At 52.1% G+C, this 20709-nt stretch overlaps 6 protein-coding genes across 6 annotated transcripts; 2 read left to right on the top strand and 4 right to left on the bottom strand.

Moving 5' to 3' along the window:
- Window positions 1–4469: 4469 nt before the first annotated feature.
- AGABI2DRAFT_43497 (hypothetical protein) lies at window positions 4470–5042 on the bottom strand (the record flags this gene model as incomplete). The annotated part of the gene is made up of 1 exon (XM_006460566.1): window positions 4470–5042. A coding segment is annotated over one exon (573 nt), but the record flags the coding sequence as incomplete, so codon positions are not given.
- Window positions 5043–6615: 1573 nt separating this feature from the next.
- AGABI2DRAFT_117942 (hypothetical protein) lies at window positions 6616–7320 on the bottom strand (the record flags this gene model as incomplete). The annotated part of the gene is made up of 1 exon (XM_006460949.1): window positions 6616–7320. One exon carries the CDS (start codon window positions 7318–7320, stop codon window positions 6616–6618), a length of 705 nt encoding a protein of 234 aa, XP_006461012.1.
- A 1471-nt stretch (window positions 7321–8791) lies between these two features.
- On the bottom strand, window positions 8792–10464 carry AGABI2DRAFT_221381 (hypothetical protein). The gene has a single exon (XM_006460948.1). It carries the CDS (start codon window positions 9943–9945, stop codon window positions 9160–9162), a length of 786 nt encoding a protein of 261 aa, XP_006461011.1. The 5' UTR covers window positions 9946–10464; the 3' UTR covers window positions 8792–9159.
- Window positions 10465–13384: 2920 nt separating this feature from the next.
- On the top strand, window positions 13385–13954 carry AGABI2DRAFT_43123 (hypothetical protein; the record flags this gene model as incomplete). Its single annotated transcript, XM_006460565.1, has 1 exon — window positions 13385–13954. A coding segment is annotated over one exon (570 nt), but the record flags the coding sequence as incomplete, so codon positions are not given.
- A 598-nt stretch (window positions 13955–14552) lies between these two features.
- On the top strand, window positions 14553–16541 carry AGABI2DRAFT_117938 (hypothetical protein; the record flags this gene model as incomplete). The annotated part of the gene is made up of 1 exon (XM_006460947.1): window positions 14553–16541. One exon carries the CDS (start codon window positions 14553–14555, stop codon window positions 16539–16541), a length of 1989 nt encoding a protein of 662 aa, XP_006461010.1.
- Window positions 16542–19581: 3040 nt separating this feature from the next.
- On the bottom strand, window positions 19582–20286 carry AGABI2DRAFT_117936 (hypothetical protein; the record flags this gene model as incomplete). The annotated part of the gene is made up of 1 exon (XM_006460946.1): window positions 19582–20286. The coding sequence occupies one exon, from the start codon at window positions 20284–20286 to the stop codon at window positions 19582–19584; it is 705 nt and encodes a 234-aa protein (XP_006461009.1).
- Window positions 20287–20709: the final 423 nt, after the last annotated feature.

The following is a 20709-nucleotide window of genomic DNA, read 5'->3' as shown; positions in this document are numbered from 1 at the left end:
TTACCAGCTAAGTCTGGTTGTTTGAGCTTCCACCATTGACCAGGAGGCTTCCGAACTCGCCCAGTACGTCTAGGAACGTGAGGGGGCTCAAGAGGGGCTCCGGCAGTAGGAGGAGTAACTGGGAGTGGTGCATGGATTTGTGGAGGAGTGACTGGAGGAATCACAGGAGGAATGAATGGAGGAATTACTGGAAGTGGTAGGGGTAGAACTGGCTTCTCTTCAGGAGGAACTGAAGCGGACGGAGTGGGAGTCTTAGGACAAGCAGGAGGGAAGTGATTATCACCCCCTTCATCCTGTAGAGGTGGCAGTCCCGAGTATGACAATGTATCATTAGGAGTTTGTAGTGACTCTGGTGTGCAGGCAAATGACGGGACAGCCTCGAGTTGGGCTTTAGAAGTGCCCGGAAAGTATCTCTCGTCGAAATCAGCTCTCTCGGAGATCACGGTTCGCTTTGTGACTGGGTTGTAGAATTTCCAGCCTTTGTAGCCAGCCGGATAGCCTATAAAGACACACTTCTCATAGTGAGGTTGGAGAGAATTGCGCTTATCTCGTTGTACATGGACATATGACATGCACCCCCATACCCGGAGATGTGAGACATCAGGTTTTCGCTTATAGAAAGCTTGGAAGGGAGTAGTGCCCGAAAGCGAAGCAGTAGGGAGCATATTCCAGACATGGACCATAGACGAGATACATTCACCCCAGAAAGAACCAGGTAGCCGAGATTCCGAGAGCATAGCAGTGATCCTCTCTCCCATAGTCCTATTAGCCCGTTCAGCAAGACCATTCTGCTGAGGCCGGTTCCGAGTCGAGTGACGTCTCTCGATGCCCGCAAGCTCAGTAAAGCTTTTGAAAGCATTAGACATGTATTCACCTCCCTTGTCATCCTGTTGTTAGAGTGAGCAAGCAGTCTACAAGTGTAGTTGGTGGACTTAGATATATGCGGACGAGTTTAGTCACATGATAGCTTAGTCATGTATGGTTGAACTTCCCTGTGGACGCTTCAGAGGCCTTAGCTTCTTACAGTCTGTCCACAGGTGAGTACAAGTTATTAAAACTCAATATAGCTTCTTACAGTCTGTCCACAGTTTGTCCTTGGGATTACTCAGTCAGTTCCTATCCGATTGACTCGCTTCTAGGCTCGTTAGGATCGCCACTGCAACCGCTATCGTTCTACGCTTAACAACTCGACCGCTCTAGTCTCTTTTCCATTCACCACTGGTTGAAAGACAACCAACCCTACACCAGCTGAATAGACAGTAGAGTTGTCAGCAAGGCGGATAGGGATGCGATGAGGGGAGTAGGATTTGAACCAATGGCGGTGAGGAGTCATGTGGGATGTAGCACCAGTATCAGCCAGCCAGAAAAAGTCAGCATCAAGCTGTAGTGGTGAGGATGTTGGGGAAGATGATGAGGGAGAGGATGAGGGAGAGGAATAAGCACCGAGAGCGGATGCTCTCAGTGGAATATCAGAGCCAGGAGAGCCAGAACCAGTAGAAACATCCCCAGGAGGAGTGGGTGGTGTCTTGACAGCTGGAAGAGCTGCACCTATCCCACTCAGATGGCCAAGTGGCCCTTTGACATTACTTTTAGATGTTCCAGGCAGTCTGGAGTGCTCCTGAGCGCGTTTTTTCGCATTCTTTCGCTTCCTGCACCTCGTAGGCATGTGCCCTACCCTCCCACAGAAGGAACAAGCGATTGACGCGTTCTTAGGGCCGGAAATCGGTCCCAGAGAGTGTGGAGAGGGTGTATGGCTGCCAGAGGGAGTTGTGGTCGATGTCGGGGCTCTCAGACGCGTCGGAGACGCGCCAAAACGCGTCGAAATGGTGTCCCATGCGTAGGGAGCGTGTGTGCGCAATTGCGAGGCCATAGACGTCGATGTGAGTGCAGGGGAAGGGATAGAAGTTGAGATATAGAGGGGAAAATGGTCAAAAGTTGCAATAAAACATGTTTTGAAGGTTGATAAAGTAATAGTCGTTTTTTAAGCGTTAGAAGCCGGGGCCCATAACCTGTTAAACGTAGAACAATAGCGGTTGCAGTGGCGATCCTAACGAGCCTATAAGCGAGTCAATCGGATAGGAACTGACTGAGCAATCCCAAGGACAAACTGTGGACAGACTGTAAGAAGCTATATTGTGTTCTAGTAACTTGTACTCACCTGTGGACAGACTGTAAGAAGCTAAGGCCTCTGAAGCGTCCACAGGGAAGTTCAACCATACATGACTAAGCTATCATGTGACTAAACTCGTCCGCATATATCTAAGTCCACCAACTACACTTGTAGACTGCTTGCTCACTCTAACACACCCCCTTGATCCAGCCAGTCTACTCAAGTCCTAATAGAGGAACAGCAAACTCAACTACCTTCTTTGCGACAGCCTTGGTTAGGATGTCAGCCACTTGCTCGTGAGTCGAAACATACAAAGGATCTATGAGTCCTTCTTCAACAGCCTCCCGGAGCCAGTAGAAGCGCAGGTCTAGGTGCTTCATGCGTCCGTGATGCTCTGGATTCTTGGCTACACTGATTCCTGACTTGTTATCAACGAAGAGAGTCGAAGGGAGTGTCAGAGGAAAGCCAAACTCGGTCAGGATATTCCTAGTCCACTTGATCTCCTTGCCAGCCTCGACGGCAGCAACAAACTCAGCCTCAGTGCTCGAGAGAGTCACAAATGGCTGACGCTTAGAAGACCAACCTACAGCAGCTCCCGAGACTAGAGTCACATAACCACCCGTAGCTCGACCTGTAGCCTTGCAGGCTCCGTGAGAGGCGTCCGAGTAGGTAGTAAAGAGTTCCTCCGAGTCACTAGCTCGATAGACTAGCTTGTAGTGCATAGTGCCAATGAGATAGCGGAATAGATGTTTGACTGCAAGCCAGTGAGCTGGAGCTTGGTTCGAGTTGAACCTCCCGAGATAGGAGACAGCATAGGCAATGTCGGGGCGAGTCATAGTGGCCAGATACTGAAGGGCACCTACAGCATTGAGATAAGGAACTGACTTCATCTCAGCCTGCTCCTCGAGTGAAGGAACAATGTCAGAGAGCTCAGATCCCGGAGCGAGTGGAGTGGAAAGAGCTCAATTTAGCCGTCAGCAAGTCGTTTCACTTTGAACACCCAGCCAGAGTTGACTACCTTCTTGCCTGGAGGCAGTTCCATTAGTTCCCAAGTTCCGTTAGCCTCGAGATTGAATATCTCAGTGTTGCAAGCCTCAGTCCAGCAATCCGAGTCAGGAGACTTCATAGCTAGTCTATAACTCCGGGGATCAGCACCCGAGACGGCTCCAGCAAACTCGACTTCACAGTACTCAGAGTCAGCTAGCAGAGCAGCTTTGTCATCAGAGTCAGAGTCATTACCAGCTAAGTCTGGTTGTTTGAGCTTCCACCATTGACCAGGAGGCTTCCGAACTCGCCCAGTACGTCTAGGAACGTGAGGGGGCTCAAGAGGGGCTCCGGCAGTAGGAGGAGTAACTGGGAGTGGTGCATGGATTTGTGGAGGAGTGACTGGAGGAATCACAGGAGGAATGAATGGAGGAATTACTGGAAGTGGTAGGGGTAGAACTGGCTTCTCTTCAGGAGGAACTGAAGCGGACGGAGTGGGAGTCTTAGGACAAGCAGGAGGGAAGTGATTATCACCCCCTTCATCCTGTAGAGGTGGCAGTCCCGAGTATGACAATGTATCATTAGGAGTTTGTAGTGACTCTGGTGTGCAGGCAAATGACGGGACAGCCTCGAGTTGGGCTTTAGAAGTGCCCGGAAAGTATCTCTCGTCGAAATCAGCTCTCTCGGAGATCACGGTTCGCTTTGTGACTGGGTTGTAGAATTTCCAGCCTTTGTAGCCAGCCGGATAGCCTATAAAGACACACTTCTCATAGTGAGGTTGTGGACGCTTCAGAGGCCTTAGCTTCTTACAGTCTGTCCACAGGTGAGTACAAGTTATTAAAACTCAATAAAGCTTGGAAGGGAGTAGTTTTTTTTTTTTTTTTTTTTTTGTAATCAACAGAGTATATTTCAATACTACTTCATACATCGGGTGTCACGACACGTTCCCGCGGCTTTCTACCCTCGCCAGTTTACAGAGGCCCAGAACTACAGTATTCTATCTACAAAACCGTATCCAGCGCGACGAGGTCAAGCGCTATTGAGAAAGAGAAAAGAAAAAGAAAAAGAACAAAACAAATCGAGATAATAGTACATACGTAAGAGGCCCCGGGATAAAACCAAGCAGTCAGGCAATACATCCTACATAATACTGGAACGCTAGAGCACACGCAGTCCCTTTTGCGAAATCAAACATATCAAATATGAAAGTGAAAAATTGAGGCATACTTGACGTAACTTTAGATCCTCAGAAAGTCTTGTCCTCACCACTACCGTTCTCCCTCCTGTACCGCTACGCGACCTTCCCAGTTCTCCATCAGAATCCCCGCCCCAACCCGGCGACGGTTCACTGTACACCAGAGGTCGAACGCGCGGGGAATTGGCGTTTAAGCCATGCACGATCGAACCTGTTTTTCCAGAACGGACAGACCTTCGAGTCCGTAGCGGAATGTGAGCGCTTGTCCGCAGGGCGCTTTGCCGCGGTACAGTTTGCGCATTGACGCACGTCGACGCGCTTAGCGTCGACGCACTTGAAGTGGTTGGCCTCGGTGTGAGGACCAGAGCAGAGGGAACAGCGGGCGCACTTGGCGCGGCACTGGTCGGAATGATGGCCCCAGCGCTGACAACGAGCGCAATGAACGGAGCCGGAATGAGGGCGAGCGCCCTTGATCTGACAGTTCACTCCACCAACAGAGATGAACTTGGAAATGTAGAGACGGGCATTAGAGCCCGCCACCGTGTCGTGGATGTCGATCCATGCCCAGCACGAGTCGGAATGAGGGGAGGCGCGCATGAAGCGCGGCTTGTGTTTGATAAGTTTGGCCAGCGAAGCGCCGACCGGGGATTTATTGAGAGCGTTAATGAACGCCTCGTGTTGCTTGAGCGCCCACTCCTTAGAGGAAGCGAGCACGTGAGGGATGTCGACGATCTTCAAATATGAAGTCGACGTGATGGGGGAATGGCCGATTGGGACGTTCGGGCTCGGGAAAATACGCCGAACGTGCTTGAGCACGAACACGATTTCGGCGGGGGAGGGAACACGGGAGGCGGCAATACAGATGCCGTTGCCTTCGACCGATGCATGAGTGAGAATGACATCAGACTTGATGTCATTCTTGATGAGCTTGTTGAGGCTATTAATAACCTCGGGAGTGAATGAGGCCGCAGTGACCGGGGAGTCCGCAGGCGGCGTCAGGATTATAGCACGGCGCGAAGCGCCGTGTGCTGTGTGCTTGCCTTGGCGTCTCTTGCGAGGTGCCGAAGGAGCGCGGAATGAAACGGGGGCGGCGTCTTTGGGTGCAGGCGCGCGCTTGGAACTTGGAACGGGAAGGGGTTTGGGCGCCTTCCCATACGCTGGGGGTGGAGCGGCCGGCTCATCCACCTGCATGGGTGTGGCCGTTGCCGGGGGAGTGACGTCAGAAGGGGCCGGATCGACCCGGACTTTCTTCTTCGGCGGTTTGGACTTGGCTGAGTCAGCCTGTGGCGGTGTGTCCCGCGGATTTACACGTGTGGCAGGTGCGTCAACTGCGGATGCAGGCGCTTCAACTGCTGGGGGGAGGAGAGAGCGGAATTCGGGCGCCTTCCTATTGAAATATTTGTGGACGTCGTTGAGATCGTCGTCCATGAGTGTGGGGAATACGTCGAGGATGACAGTCTTCCATTCCTTAGTTGCGAACGCCTCGAAAAAACCGAGAGCGGTGCGGATAGCGTTAATGATAACTTCTTTGCTTTCTTTGCTGTCCAAATGCTCCTCATCTGCAGGAGAAGTGGGACGGGGAGTGGTGGCGTCTTCGTAGTCGAGGGCCATAGAAGAGTCGTCACTGCCGCATACCGAGACGGCTGCGACAGAGGGACCGGAGGATGAAGACCCTGGCGAGATAGGGCGCTTCGAGGAGAGCACCGAAGCTGAAGGCGACGGTGCGCGAGGAGGGGAAGGAGGACGAGTGGGCACCGGCGGTGGGGGCGTCGGCACACGAGGGGAAGGAGTAGGGATTCTGGGCGGTGTCTTGACAGCCGGAGGGGCTGCACCGATCCCAGTAGAGTGGCCAGATGGCCCTTTGACATTACCTTTAGCTAGTGCGCTAGCTTCGGCGTTGGCGATGGCGACCGCGGGGGCAATGCCTCTATTGCGGACAGCGTCGACGATAGCTCGATTCTCATGAGAATCAAGATGGAAAGTGGTGAGGGGGATGTTGTGTTCCAACATCGGGACGAGATCGCCCAAAACGATGCGGGCGGCGTTCGGGTTGGCGGGCGGTGACGGCGCCTGGAGTGGGGGACGAGACGGGTGCGGCGTAAGGGCCGGTGCGGACTGTTTCTTGCGTTGAGCGGGCATGATACTGGATATATTGCTACGACTATACTCTAGCACTAGAGACTTCCAAAAGAGGAAGGTAGTGGTAAGAGGTCAAGGAGCGATTGTAGCTTCTTACAGTCTGTCCACAGTTTGTCCTTGGGATTACTCAGTCAGTTCCTATCCGATTGACTCGCTTCTAGGCTCGTTAGGATCGCCACTGCAACCGCTATCGTTCTACGCTTAACAACTCGACCGCTCTAGTCTCTTTTCCATTCACCACTGGTTGAAAGACAACCAACCCTACACCAGCTGAATAGACAGTAGAGTTGTCAGCAAGGCGGATAGGGATGCGATGAGGGGAGTAGGATTTGAACCAATGGCGGTGAGGAGTCATGTGGGATGTAGCACCAGTATCAGCCAGCCAGAAAAAGTCAGCATCAAGCTGTAGTGGTGAGGATGTTGGGGAAGATGATGAGGGAGAGGATGAGGGAGAGGAATAAGCACCGAGAGCGGATGCTCTCAGTGGAATATCAGAGCCAGGAGAGCCAGAACCAGTAGAAACATCCCCAGGAGGAGTGGGTGGTGTCTTGACAGCTGGAAGAGCTGCACCTATCCCACTCAGATGGCCAAGTGGCCCTTTGACATTACTTTTAGATGTTCCAGGCAGTCTGGAGTGCTCCTGAGCGCGTTTTTTCGCATTCTTTCGCTTCCTGCACCTCGTAGGCATGTGCCCTACCCTCCCACAGAAGGAACAAGCGATTGACGCGTTCTTAGGGCCGGAAATCGGTCCCAGAGAGTGTGGAGAGGGTGTATGGCTGCCAGAGGGAGTTGTGGTCGATGTCGGGGCTCTCAGACGCGTCGGAGACGCGCCAAAACGCGTCGAAATGGTGTCCCATGCGTAGGGAGCGTGTGTGCGCAATTGCGAGGCCATAGACGTCGATGTGAGTGCAGGGGAAGGGATAGAAGTTGAGATATAGAGGGGAAAATGGTCAAAAGTTGCAATAAAACATGTTTTGAAGGTTGATAAAGTAATAGTCGTTTTTTAAGCGTTAGAAGCCGGGGCCCATAACCTGTTAAACGTAGAACAATAGCGGTTGCAGTGGCGATCCTAACGAGCCTATAAGCGAGTCAATCGGATAGGAACTGACTGAGCAATCCCAAGGACAAACTGTGGACAGACTGTAAGAAGCTATATTGTGTTCTAGTAACTTGTACTCACCTGTGGACAGACTGTAAGAAGCTAAGGCCTCTGAAGCGTCCACAGGGAAGTTCATCCATACATGACTGAGCTATCATGTGACTACAACACCCGGATATCTCTAAGTCCATCAACAACCAAGTGTAGACTGCTTGCTCACACTCTAACCTACTGTCTATTCAGCTGGTGTAGGGTCTGTTGTCTTTCAACCGGTGGTGAATGGAAAAGAGACTAGAGCGGTCGAGTTCACGAGAGTCCTTCATGTTCCTGACCTCAGGAGTAATCTCCTATCATGTCTCTACCTTGCCCGACACAAGGGCTTCAATATCACTATCTCCGCTCAATCTATTGACTTCCAATGCAAAGGGATTTCGCTTTTCACGGCCACTATCCATTCCAACAACTCTGCTGAGCTTGATGGCTCAACTGTGACTTCTGAGACTGCTTTCTCTGTCTCTACCCTCCCGGTTGACCTCTCGCTATGGCATCGTCGCTTCATTCATCACAACTACGCTGATGTAAAGTCTATGATCAGTAAGGACCTTGTGTCCGGGCTCAAACTCGAGTCTAACTCGTCTCCTGACTCTATCTGTGAGCCGTGTCTCGCTGGCAAGATGCATTCCCTCCCTTTTCCCTCCTCTTTGAATCACAATCGCTCTCCTCTCGAGCTAGTGCATTCAGATCTTCACGGACCGCTCCCAGTCGCTTCACACTCAGGCTACAAGTACTGGATGACCTTTATTGACGACGCAACGCGTTTCCGGGCCGTTTATCTGCTGAAAGCTAAGTCGGAGGCATTTGAAGCCTTCAAAGTCTACAAATCTTGGGCCGAGACTCAACTCGGAGTCAAACTGCGAGCACTACAGGATGACAAGGGAGGTGAATACATGTCTAAGGCCTTCATAAGCTTTACTGAGCTTGCTGGCATCGAGAGACGTCACTCAACTCGGAACCGGCCTCAGCAGAATGGTCTTGCGGAACGGGCTAATAGGACTATGGGAGAGAGGATCACTGCTATGCTCATCGCTTCTTGAACCTGTACCACTACCTTCCTCTTTTGGAAGTCTCAGTGGCCACTAGTTATGAGTAGCAACAAGCAATCTGCAATGGATATTGACACCGCCGGCGACGACGGTGACTGGTCTGATGAGGAAGTTCCGGAGGGTATGCTCAGGTCTCAACTTTTTTTTTTTTTTTTTTTTTTTTTTAAGTCATTTTATTGTCCCGGTACCTATAGTACATGACGGACATCTCGTATCTACAGCAGTATTGAAGTGAATTCTAGGGCCCCGTTGCCCTAATCTCTGTGAGTCACCTAAGATCTAGCGGGGGTGCGCCCCGAGCGCTCGCTCCCGCGTCGCTAGTCTGGCATGGAAACGCCATTTGAGGTGCCCTCACCCTCCCTACGCCGCTTTTCCTTCCGTATCCTCAGTGTGATTGGTCTGGCTATCGGCCCTGCTTGGAGTACTTGTGCTTCCCCCGAACGTTCGCGCTCTTACTCCTAAAAAGGAGTCGTTGCCTATGGCCTATGATGAGCAGAGAAGTTGAAAGATGTCTGGATGGTGGTGATCTCTAGAATTGGGTGTTTTGAGCTTTGGCGACGTTTTTCTTGCGTTTGGTAGCTTCGTGGAGAGAAGTTTGATCCTGGGTGATCTTCAGCCTTCCGAGGGCTTGTTTGAGTCGCTTGGTGGCATCTAAGAAATTTAGTAGCTCTCTTGTGCCTTTCTCCGTTTTGAACAACCTTTCCAAATCTACTGCGTTGGCTCTCCCTAGCTTCCTTTTGAGTTCGTCCCTTTCTGTGTTGTACGTTGGGCAGTCGAGTATGTAGTGGTTGACCGTTTCTGGTAAGATTCTATTCGTGTTTGTGAGGCAGTTGTCGCAATAATCATTGTCGCGTTTTTTGAATCTCTTGAGATATGCGTTGATCGGGATATGGCCGCTTCTTATCTGTATGAGAGCACTGCCCTGCGCTCGCGTTAGGTATTCTCTCCACTTCCTGAATTTCTTGTACGGATAGTCCCCATCTACGCCTTGCATCCTGACAAATCTCGGTGAATTCACCCAACTCTCTGCATCCCTATATTCCATCTCTGCTTTCTTCGTTCGCTTGACTGCCGCTTTGCTCAGGGGGAGTTTGGCGTGGAGTTTTGCTGGTAGATGTTTCTTCTGGCTTGACATGCCGTCGGCTGCTTCCTTCGCTGCTTGGTCCACTATTTCGTTTCCTGCCACGCCCGAGTGGGCTGATATCCACTTAACCGTGATTTTTACTGTTCCGGAACTGCTCGCTCTGCCTAGGTCCCGTCTGTATGCCTCGATTAGGTGTTGCCCTGAGCCTCCTCTTCTCTTGTTGAGTGCCATGATTACTCCTTGACTGTCGACGTAGTGAGTGACTCTAATGGGTTCCTCGAGCGTACCTTTGAGGCTCGTAGCTTGTTTGATCAGGTGGGTAGCGAGGATTGCTCCGACTGCCTCAGCGTCGTATGTTGTATACTGAGCATGACTCCCGAGTTGGTATCTGAGTGTCTTCACGGGCACATCATTACCGTCCTTGAACAGTACCGCTGCTGCTCCAATTGTTCCGTTCTGGCCAGATCCATCTGAGTATACTCTGATATGGTTGTTGTATCCATTTTCCTCTCTGTCTCTTGCCTCGTTTGCGATAGAGTCTTCCCTCGTAGAGTCTATGATTATGGTGGCCGGCAGTGGGTCTGATGAGGTGAAGGCTGGGGGACGTATCTTTTCGATCCTGTCTGGTTCTAGGTTGAACGTGTTGAGTAGTTTACATAGGTTTGGTTGATGCCGCTTTGCCCTGTTCGCTTTCGCGTTTCTTGCGATCTTTGCTGCTGGGTTATTTGCCGGAAGGGTGCATATTCTCAACGCATTTCTAAAGCATGTGAGTTCTAATTGCAGGTGACATGGGAGAAGACCGGCGTGTGCATCGAGGATGTCGTTTGGGGTAGTTCGTAATCCTCCTGTGATGGCTATGGCTGCTATTCTCTGTAACGACGTCAGTTTTTTGAGTGCCTTGACCGAACCTGTCCTCTTCTTTGCGCCTTCCTTCAAGTACGGAGGTTCATACCAAACATCTATCGCATACGTCATCTTTGGGATTGCTACCCCTAGGTAAAGTTGTCGCATTAGTTTTTGGCTGATTCCTAACGCTGGCCTCGCTAGTCGTTTGAATAGTAATACCCATTTTGTTGCTTTTGCGACCGTCTTCTCGAGTTGGATATCCCACTTTAACTTGTTGTCTATGTGAACGCCGAGATACTTGTACACTTTCATGGCTTCCACTACCTGTCCTCTTAGCTTTAATTCTGGGTATTCAAGCTTGGCTCTGGCCTTCGGTGTTCGCGCGTTCTTTCTTTCCGTTCTAGAGAAATGTGTCACTGCTAGTTTGTCAAGAGCAAACCTCGAGCTGTGTTCTGTGCTCCACTCGAAACCTCCCCTTGCCCTTTCCATCATGTTCGTGAGCATCTCGCAAGTTGTTTTAAAATCGTCTGCGGTTGCTATGAGGCAAGCATCATCCACATATCCTATCGCATCTTCATCTAGGGACTCTGGGATGTCCAACAGGTCGGAGTTATACACGATGTAGAGGAGCATGGAGAGTGGGTCCCCCTGGCCTATTCCGTTGTTTATGGGGGTCGGGTCAGAGAGGTAGTCATCGAACTTGAGTCTAGTGCTTCTGTTCCGTAACAGTGAGCGTACATAGTTCACATATACATTAGCAACTCTCCTTTTCTTTAAGTTGTGTATTAGGCGTTCAGTCACAGCGTTCGGAAAAGCTCCTTCGACGTCCAAATATAATACTGAGGTAACTTTGCCTCTGCGCCAAGCTTCGTTGATGCGGGCTGTCAAATGATGCACTGCGTCAGTTGTGGTACGACACGGTCTACCTCCGTAGTGTGATCTGGGGATGTCGTTGTGAATTTCCATCATATGCGATACTTCTTCGGTGATGATGACTGTAAGGAGCTTGGCCATTGTGCATAGCAGGGCTATTGGTCTGTAGGCTTTGGGGGCCTCATACGAGGGTTTACCTGGTTTGCGAAGTACTACCGTAGTGAATAGCTTCCAGCCTGTGTACTGGTGACCGAGCGCGAGAGATGCTTTGAATGAGTTGGCTAGGATTGGGGCGATTAAGTCTGCCGCTTTCTGAAGTACTACGTTAGGGATTCCATCCGGCCCCGGGGCCTTGAATGGTGCGAGCCTTTTGATGTTGGCTAGTACTTGGTCAATGGTGATATCGTTCCTAGTCTGGTGTGGTTCCGGGTACTGGCGTTGTTCGCAGCGGGCCCGTGGTGGGCTGTCCGGGAAGAATGTCTTGCTCAATACCTTTGCCTTTTCTTCGTTGGTGTTGTGTTCAATCCTGTTGCCTGTCTCGTCCTTGGTGAAGAGCGTTGGAATTCTCGGGTTTCCGCCGTCGCCTACAGGTTCAGTTAGATACTTACTGGCCGTCCACATGTCTTTTTCCGTTGCTTCCTCGAGGAAGTCTTCCCAGTGCTTTTTCTTTGCCCCTAGAATTGCATCTGCGTATCGGTTTTTGAGCGTGCGCATTTCGCTGTGGATGGGGTGATCCGGGTTTGACTTAGCTTTTAAAACCTTGCGGTTTGCTCTGTTGAGATCCTTTTTCGCCTGCTCCAGTTCTTTTGTCCACCACCTTTTCATGTATGGGCACGCCTTGACTTCCGGCACCGTCAGGTCTCAACTTGGGTGTGCTCTACTTCAAGCGGCGGGTCGTATGGAAGACGAACTCGAGCTCCCGGCGGCATCTCGCATGACGCAACCAACACCGTCGAGGCGTTCTGGGCTCCCAGAATCCTCCTCTCCCCTCACCCCCTTGTCGTACGCCTCGGATTTCCGAGGCTTCGCCAATCCACCCCCGGCACCGTTCCCGTCGACCCCGACACCGGCACCGACCTCCACCCCCTCCACTGGGCGTTCCCGCACCATGACCGCTGGTCAGAAGGGAATGCTCAAGCTAGTCAACACCACGATCGTCATGCTTGACGATATCGAGGCCGAACACCCGCTCTACTCGCAGTTCGTAGACTGCATGTTACGAGCAACACACACCCTCATCAAGCGGCGCGATCTTGATGGGTACAACGTCTCCTCCGTCGCGGGCATCGGCTCTTTCTCTGAGCAGCTCGCGAAGATTATCGGGATGGTCGATCCGCCTCCATGGGCATTCGAACCAACGCCGCCCCCTCCTACTCCCTCGGGTACAGCCACTCCTCGGCCACGGTCTCCGTCGGCCGACATGGACATGACCCCGCGTAAATCGAAGAAGGCGAAGCCGGCACAGCCGACCCCCCCTCCTCCACCCCAGCCTCCCGTTTTTGGACAGGGTACCTCGGTCCCTTCCAAAAATAACTCTTACGCCAAGGCCGCTGCAGCACGCCCCGCCAAGCAGCATCCCCCGCCCCGCCCTCAGGCTCCCGCCGCTCCCGCGGCTGTCGCCATCGCCCCTGCGTCCAAGCCTCCGGGCAGAAAGCGTAGGGCTCGTCACACATGCCACGGCGCTTCGCGCCGTGGTGTGCAGCTCACTCCACCGGCCGGATCTTCTATCCGAGCCAGTCACATTTCCCCGGCTATGCTTGCCGAGATCAACAAGCACCTCCAGGATGACGTCAGCTCTGATGTCATCCTCGAACATTCCGAGGACTCTGGATCCGGCATCTTCATTGCCGCGAGCCGGGTTCTTACTTCTTCCGAGACCGCGTGTGTTCTCAAGCACATCCGGCGTCTCGTCACTGTCGCGGGCGTCGTGCCCATCAAATCCTCTCCCATCACTTCGACATCCTACCTCAAGGTCATCGACGTGCCCATGGTCCCCGCCGAACCGAAGGTTTGGCAATCCGCTCAGCGCAGTGCATTTACCAACGCGCTTGCAATTTCACCGGTAGGCAAGGAGCTTTCTATTGCCATCAAACATGCCGTCCGATTCATGCGGACTTCGGCTCACAGTGACACTTGCGTCGCTTGGGTCGACATTTGCGATTCCGTCGCGGGCACTTCGGCCCGCTCCTACATCAACAAGACGATCGTCATCGGCGGTCGGAACTGTCAAATCCGCGGCGCAGCTCCACGGCCCGGCTCTGCCTTGTGTACTCGGTGCATGAGGTGGGGTCATCACTCCTCAGTATGTCGATCAAAAGGCATCCGCTGTCCCCTCTGCGGGCTACCTCACTCCGAGGTGGCTCATCACGAATATTGCGCCCATTCCAAGCGCGACCCCGACGACCGGTCTTGTGTTAACTGCAGTGCGGCAGGCAAGACGAAGCGCGGCCACTCTGCCACGGACACTTCGTGTCCGTTTTGGCAGAACCGATTTGATAGGGATTGGCTGAGGCGCCAATTCCCTAAGAAGTGATCAGCGCGCGTCAAACCGCGTTTCGGGGTTAGTTGCCGGGTCGGCCTCCCAACGTTCGTTTTCATTTTTATATGTCTACTCTCCGCTTGTTATGATTAGGACTCGCGTTCCGGTACTAGATGTGGTCTGTGCCCGACTGTTTAGGTTCGTCCCGGGGTCGCACACTGATGTACTACTCTTTTTCGATCGGACTTTTATTTTTCTTTTTCTCAAAGTTAGCGCTTGACCTCGTCGCGCAGGATATGTTTTCTTTTTCTCTTGGTAACGCGTCATGGCAACCGTATTCTCAGCATGTTGTACATAGTGTTCGCATGTACTTATATCGCTGGAATAGAAGGCTCGAACAGCCACTTGATTACAAAAAAAAAAAAAAAAAAAAAAAAATCACTGCTATGCTCACGGAATCTCGGCTACCTAGTTCTTTCTGGGGTGAATGTATATCGTCTATGGTCCATGTCTGGAATATGCTCCCTACTGCTTCGCTTTCGGGCACTACTCCCTTCCCGCTCCTTGACCTCTTACCACTACCTTCCTCTTTTGGAAGTCTCAGTGAAAGTCGTCTAGTCGTAGCAATATACACAGTATCATGCCCACTCAACGCAAGAAACAGTCCGCACCGGCCCCTATGCCGCACCCGTCCCGTCCCCCGCTTCAGGCGCCGTCACCGCCCGCCAACCCGAACGCCAACCGCCTCACTGTCTCCGACATTGAGGTGTTACTAGACCCCAAGTATGGAGGTCAAATTACGCTCCCCACCTTCGGATATGATTCGCAGGAGAACAGAGCAATTATGGACGCTGTCCGCAACCGGGGCATTGCCCCCGCAACTGCCATCGCCAACACAGAGGCCTCTGCACTTGCCAAAGGTAAAGTCAAAGGGCCCTCTGGCCACTCCTCTGGGATAGGAGCAGCCCCGCCGGCTGTCAACACTCCGCCCAGCGTTCCTCCCCCTCGTGTGCCGACGCCTTCGCTGCCGGTGCCCATCCGTCCCCCTTCCCCTCCTCGCGCACCGTCGCCTTCGGCTTCAGTGCTCTCCTCGAAGCGCCCCATCTCGCCGGGGTCTTCCTCTTCCGGTCCCTCTGTCGCTGCTGTCTCAGTATGCGGCAGTGACGACTCATCTATGGCTATCGAATACGAGGATGCCACAACCCCCCGTCCTGCTTCTCCCGAAGACGAGGAGCAATTGGACAGCAAAGAATCCGCTGAGGCCGTTGTTAATCTTATTAACAACGCTATCGAAATTTTTCAGGCGCTATCTTCCTCTACATGGAAGACACACATTATCGACGCCTTCCCCATGATCATGGACAACGATGTCAGTCGTGTCCATTCAGCATTCATGGAGAAAATCCCCACTCTCCGTCATATCTTCTCCCCAGCAGTTGTTGCGCCTGCCTCCGCAGTTGACGCACCTGCTACACGTGTAAATCCGCGGGACGCACCGCCACAGGCTGACTCAGCCAAGTCCAAACCGCCGAAGAAGAAGGTTCGGGTCGATCCGGCCCCTTCCTCTGTCGTCACCCCCTCGGCAACGGCCCCACTCATGGAAGTGGATGAGCCGGCCGCTCCACCCTCAGCGTCTGGGAAGGCGCCCACCAAACCCCTTCCCATCCCAAGTTCCAAGCGCGCGCCTCCCCCCTCTAGCGCCCCTTCAGTTTTGTTCCGCGCTCCCTCAGCGCCTCGCAAGAGACGCCAAGGCAAGCACACAGCACACGGCGCTTCGCGCCGTGCCATTATCCTGACACCGCCTGCTGATTCTCCGGTTACAGCGGCTTCATTCACTCCCGAGGTTATTAATAGCCTCAACAAGCTCATCAAGAATGACATCAAGTCTGATGTCATTCTCACTCATGCCTCGGTTGAAGGCAACAGCATATGTATTGCCGCCTCCCGTGTCCCCTCCCCCGCCGAAATCTCTTTCGTGCTCAAGCACGTTAGGCGAATTTTCCCGAGCCCGAACGTCCCCATCGGCCACTCCCCCATCACATCGACATCTTACCTTAAGATCGTCGACATTCCTCACGTGCCCGCTTCCTCTAAGGAGTGGGCGATCAAGCAACACGAGGCGTTCACTAACGCTCTCAATAAATCCCCGGTTGGCGCTTCGCTGGCCAAACTTATCAAGCACAAGCCGCGCTTCATGCGCACCTCCCCCCATTCCGACTCGTGCTGGGCATGGGTCGACATCCACGACACGGTGGCGGGCTCGAACGCTCGTCTCTATATTTTGAAGTTTGTGTCCATCGGCGGCACGAACTGTCAAATCAAGGGCGCTCGCCCTCACTCCGGCTCCGTTCACTGCGCTCGTTGTCAGTGCTGGGGCCATCATTCTGATCAGTGTCGCGCCAAGTGCGCCCGCTGTCCACTCTGCTCTGGCCCTCATACCGAGGCCAATCATCTCAAGTGCGTCGATGCTAAACGCGTCGACTTACGTCAATGCGCAAATTGTACCACGGCTAAACGCCCAGCAGACAAGTGCTCACATTCCGCTACAGACTCGAAGGTCTGTCCGTTTTGGAAAAATAGGTTCGATCGTGCCTGGCTCAAGCGCCAGTTCCCCGCGCGTTCGACTTAATGGAGTACAGTGAACCGTCGCCGGGTTGGGTCGGGGATTCTGATGGAGAACTGGGAAGGTTGTGTAGCGGTATAAGGAGGGAGAACGGTAGTGGTGAGGACAAGACTTTCTGAGGATCTAAAGTGACTTCGAGTATGCCTCAATTTTTCACTTTCATATTTGATATGTTTGATTCCGCAAAAGGGACTGCGAGTGCCCTAGTGTTCCGGTATTATGTAGGATGTATTGCCTGACTGCTTGGTTTCATCCCGGGGCCTCTTACGTATGTATCAATGTCTCGATCTGTTTTCTTTTTCTTTTTCTCTTTCTTGATAGCGCTTGACCTCGTCGCGCTGGATACGGTTTTGTAGATAGAATACTGTAGTTCTGGGCCTCTGTAAACTGGCGAGGGTAGAAAGCCGCGGGAACGTGTCGTGACACCCGATGTATGAAGTAGTATTGAAATATACTCTGTTGATTACAAAAAAAAAAAAAAAAAAAAAACTACTCCCTTCCAAGCTTTCTATAAGCGAAAACCTGACGTCTCGCATCTCCGGGTCCTTCCTATGTCCATGTACAACGAGATAAGCGAAATTCTCTCCAACCTCACTACGAGAAGTGTGTCTTTATTGGCTATCCGGCTGGCTACAAGGGCTGGAAATTCTACAACCCAGTCACAAAGCGAACCGTGATCTCCGAGAGAGCTGATTTCGACGAGAGGTACTTTCCGAGCACTTCTAAAGCCCAACTCGAGTCTGTCCCCTCCTTTCATTGCCTACCAGAGTCACTACCGATTCCTGATGATACATCATCACACTCGGGACTACCACCTCTACAGGATGAAGGGGGTGATAATGACTTCCCTCCTGCTTGTCCTAAGACTCCCACTCCGTCCGCTTCAGTTCCTCCTGAAGAGAAGCCAGTTCTACCTCTACCACTTCCAGTAATTCCTCCATTCATTCCTCCTGTGATTCCTCCAGTCACTCCTCCACAAATCCATGCACCTCTGCCAGTCACTCCTCCTACTGCCGGAGCGCTCCTTGAGCCCCCTCACGTTCCTAGACATACTGGGCGAGTTCGGAAGCCTCCTGGTCAATGGTGGAAGCTCAAACAACCAGACTTAGCTGGTAATGACTCTGACTCTGACGACGAAGCTGCTCTGCTGGCTGACTCTGAGTACTGTGAAGTCGAGTTTGCTGGAGCCGTTTCGGGTGCTGATCCCCGGAGTTATAGACTAGCTATGAAGTCTCCTGACTCGGATTGCTGGACTGAGGCTTGCAACACTGAGATATTCAATCTCGAGGCCAATGGAACTTGGGAACTAATGGAACTGCCTCCTGGCAAGAAGGTAGTCAACTCTGGCTGGGTGTTCAAAGTGAAACGACTTGCCGATGGCTCTATTGAGCGCTACCGGGCTCGTCTTGTTGCTAAAGGCTATTCCCAACGTCCCGGATTCGACTTCACCGAGGTCTTTGCCCCTACATTCTGTCCTGCGTCACTACGCCTCATTGTTGCTCTAGCTGCTAGAGAAGGCTACAAAATGCGCTCAGTCGACATCTCTTCTGCCTTCACTTATGGAGAACTCGAAGAAGAGATCTGTATGCGTCAACCCGAGGGCTATCACTTTGGCAGTCCTAACATGGTCTTTCGGCTCCGTAAATCCCTCTATGGCCTCAAGCAGGCTGCCAGACAGTGGAATAAGAAACTCCGGAGTGTTCTCGAGGGTATAGGCTACTCTAGGCTGCGCTCCGACAGCTCCATCTACATCTACTCCAAAGGTGACATCAAGGTCATTGTACCTATCTTCATTGACAACATTACTCTTGTCTCGAAGAGTGATGCAGCTATGACTTCGGCAGTCACTGAGCTCTCGAAACGCTTCAAGCTCCGTGATCTCGGGTCCACTACACTTCTGCTGGGTATTCAGGTGAAGCAGGATCGCTCTCATCACACTATCTCCCTCTCGCAGGAGCACTACATCAAGGAGCTCCTAGAACGCTTCAATATGGATGATGCTAATCCACTTTCCACTCCACTCGCTCCGGGATCTGAACTCTCTGACATTGTTCTTCACTCGAGAAGCAGGCTGATATGAAGTCAGTTCCTTATCTCAATGCTGTAGGTGCTCTTCAGTATCTCGCCACTATGACTCGCCCCGACATTGCCTATGCTGTCTCCTATCTCGGGAGGTTCAACTCGAACCAAGCTCCAGCTCACTGGCTTGCAGTCAAACATCTATTCCGCTATCTCATTGGCACTATGCACTACAAGCTAGTCTATCGAGCTAGTGACTCGGAGGAACTCTTTACTACCTACTCGGACGTCTCTCACGGAGCCTGCAAGGCTACAGGTCGAGCTACGGGTGGTTATGTGACTCTAGTCTCGGGAGCTGCTGTAGGTTGGTCTTCTAAGCGTCAGCCATTTGTGACTCTCTCGAGCACTGAGGCTGAGTTTGTTGCTGCCGTCGAGGCTGGCAAGGAGATCAAGTGGACTAGGAATATCCTGACCGAGTTTGGCTTTCCTCTGACACTCCCTTCGACTCTCTTCGTTGATAACAAGTCAGGAATCAGTGTAGCCAAGAATCCAGAGCATCACGGACGCATGAAGCACCTAGACCTGCGCTTCTACTGGCTCCGGGAGGCTGTTGAAGAAGGACTCATAGATCCTTTGTATGTTTCGACTCACGAGCAAGTGGCTGACATCCTAACCAAGGCTGTCGCAAAGAAGGTAGTTGAGTTTGCTGTTCCTCTATTAGGACTTGAGTAGACTGGCTGGATCAAGGGGGTGTGTTAGAGTGAGCAAGCAGTCTACAAGTGTAGTTGGTGGACTTAGATATATGCGGACGAGTTTAGTCACATGATAGCTTAGTCATGTATGGTTGAACTTCCCTGTGGACGCTTCAGAGGCCTTAGCTTCTTACAGTCTGTCCACAGGTGAGTACAAGTTACTAGAACACAATATAGCTTCTTACAGTCTGTCCACAGTTTGTCCTTGGGATTGCTCAGTCAGTTCCTATCCGATTGACTCGCTTATAGGCTCGTTAGGATCGCCACTGCAACCGCTATCGTTCTACACTTAACAACTCGACCGCTCTAGTCTCTTTTCCATTCACCACTGGTTGAAAGACAACCAACCCTACACCAGCTGAATAGACAGTAGAGTTGTCAGCAAGGCGGATAGGGATGCGATGAGGGGAGTAGGATTTGAACCAATGGCGGTGAGGAGTTATGTGGGATGTAGCACCAGTATCAGCCAGCCAGAAAAAGTCAGCATCAAGCTGTAGTGGTGAGGATGGTGGGGAAGATGATGAGGGAGAGGATGAGGGAGAGGAATAAGCACCGAGAGCGGATGCTCTCAGTGGAATATCAGAGCCAGGAGAGCCAGAACCAGTAGAAACATCCCCAGGAGGAGTGGGTGGTGTCTTGACAGCTGGAAGAGCTGCACCTATCCCACTCAGATGGCCAAGTGGCCCTGTGACATTACTTTTAGATGTTCCAGTCAGTCTGGAGCGCTCCTGAGCGCGTGATTTCGCGTTCTTTCGCTTTCTGCACCTCCTAGGCATGTGCCCTACCCTCCAACAAAAGGAAGAAGCGATTGACGCGTTCTTAGGGCCAGAAATCGGTTTCAGAGGGTGTGGAGAGGGTGTATGGCTGCCAGAGGGAGTTGTGGTCAATGTAGAGGCTCTCAGATGCGTCGGAGATGCGCCAAAACGTGTCGAAGAGGCGTCCCAGGTGTAGGGAGCGTGTGGGCCCAATTGTGAGGCCATAGACGTCGATTTGAGTGCAGGGGAAGGGATAGAAGTTGAGATATAGAGGGGAAAATGGTCAAAAGTTGCAATAAAACGTGTTTTGAAGGCTGTTAGAAGCCGGGGCCCATAACCTGTTAAACGTAGAACAATAGAGGTTGCAGTGGCAATCCTAACGAGCCTAATAACGAGTCAATTGGATAGGAACTGACTGAGCAATCCCAATGACAATCTGTGGATACACTGTAAGAAGCTATATTGTGATATACTAACTTGTACTCACCTGTGGATACACTGTAAGAAGCTAAGGCCTCTGAAGCGTCCACAGGGGAGTTCAACCATACATGACTAAGCTATCATGTGACTACAACACCCGGATATCTCTAAGTCCATCAACAACCAAGTGTAGACTGCTTGCTCACACTCTAACCTACTGTCTATTCA

This window comes from Agaricus bisporus, assembly GCF_000300575.1.
Source record: "Agaricus bisporus var. bisporus H97 unplaced genomic scaffold AGABI2scaffold_5, whole genome shotgun sequence".
Classification (NCBI taxonomy): Eukaryota; Fungi; Basidiomycota; class Agaricomycetes; order Agaricales; family Agaricaceae; genus Agaricus; species Agaricus bisporus.
This window is presented reverse-complemented; position numbering and strand designations above follow the sequence as displayed.

Bases quoted from the DNA above. Each gene is read 5' to 3' on its own strand.
- AGABI2DRAFT_221381 (XM_006460948.1), bottom strand. From the start codon at position 9,945: ATGGCACTCAACAAGAGAAGAGGAGGCTCAGGGCAACACCTAATCGAG.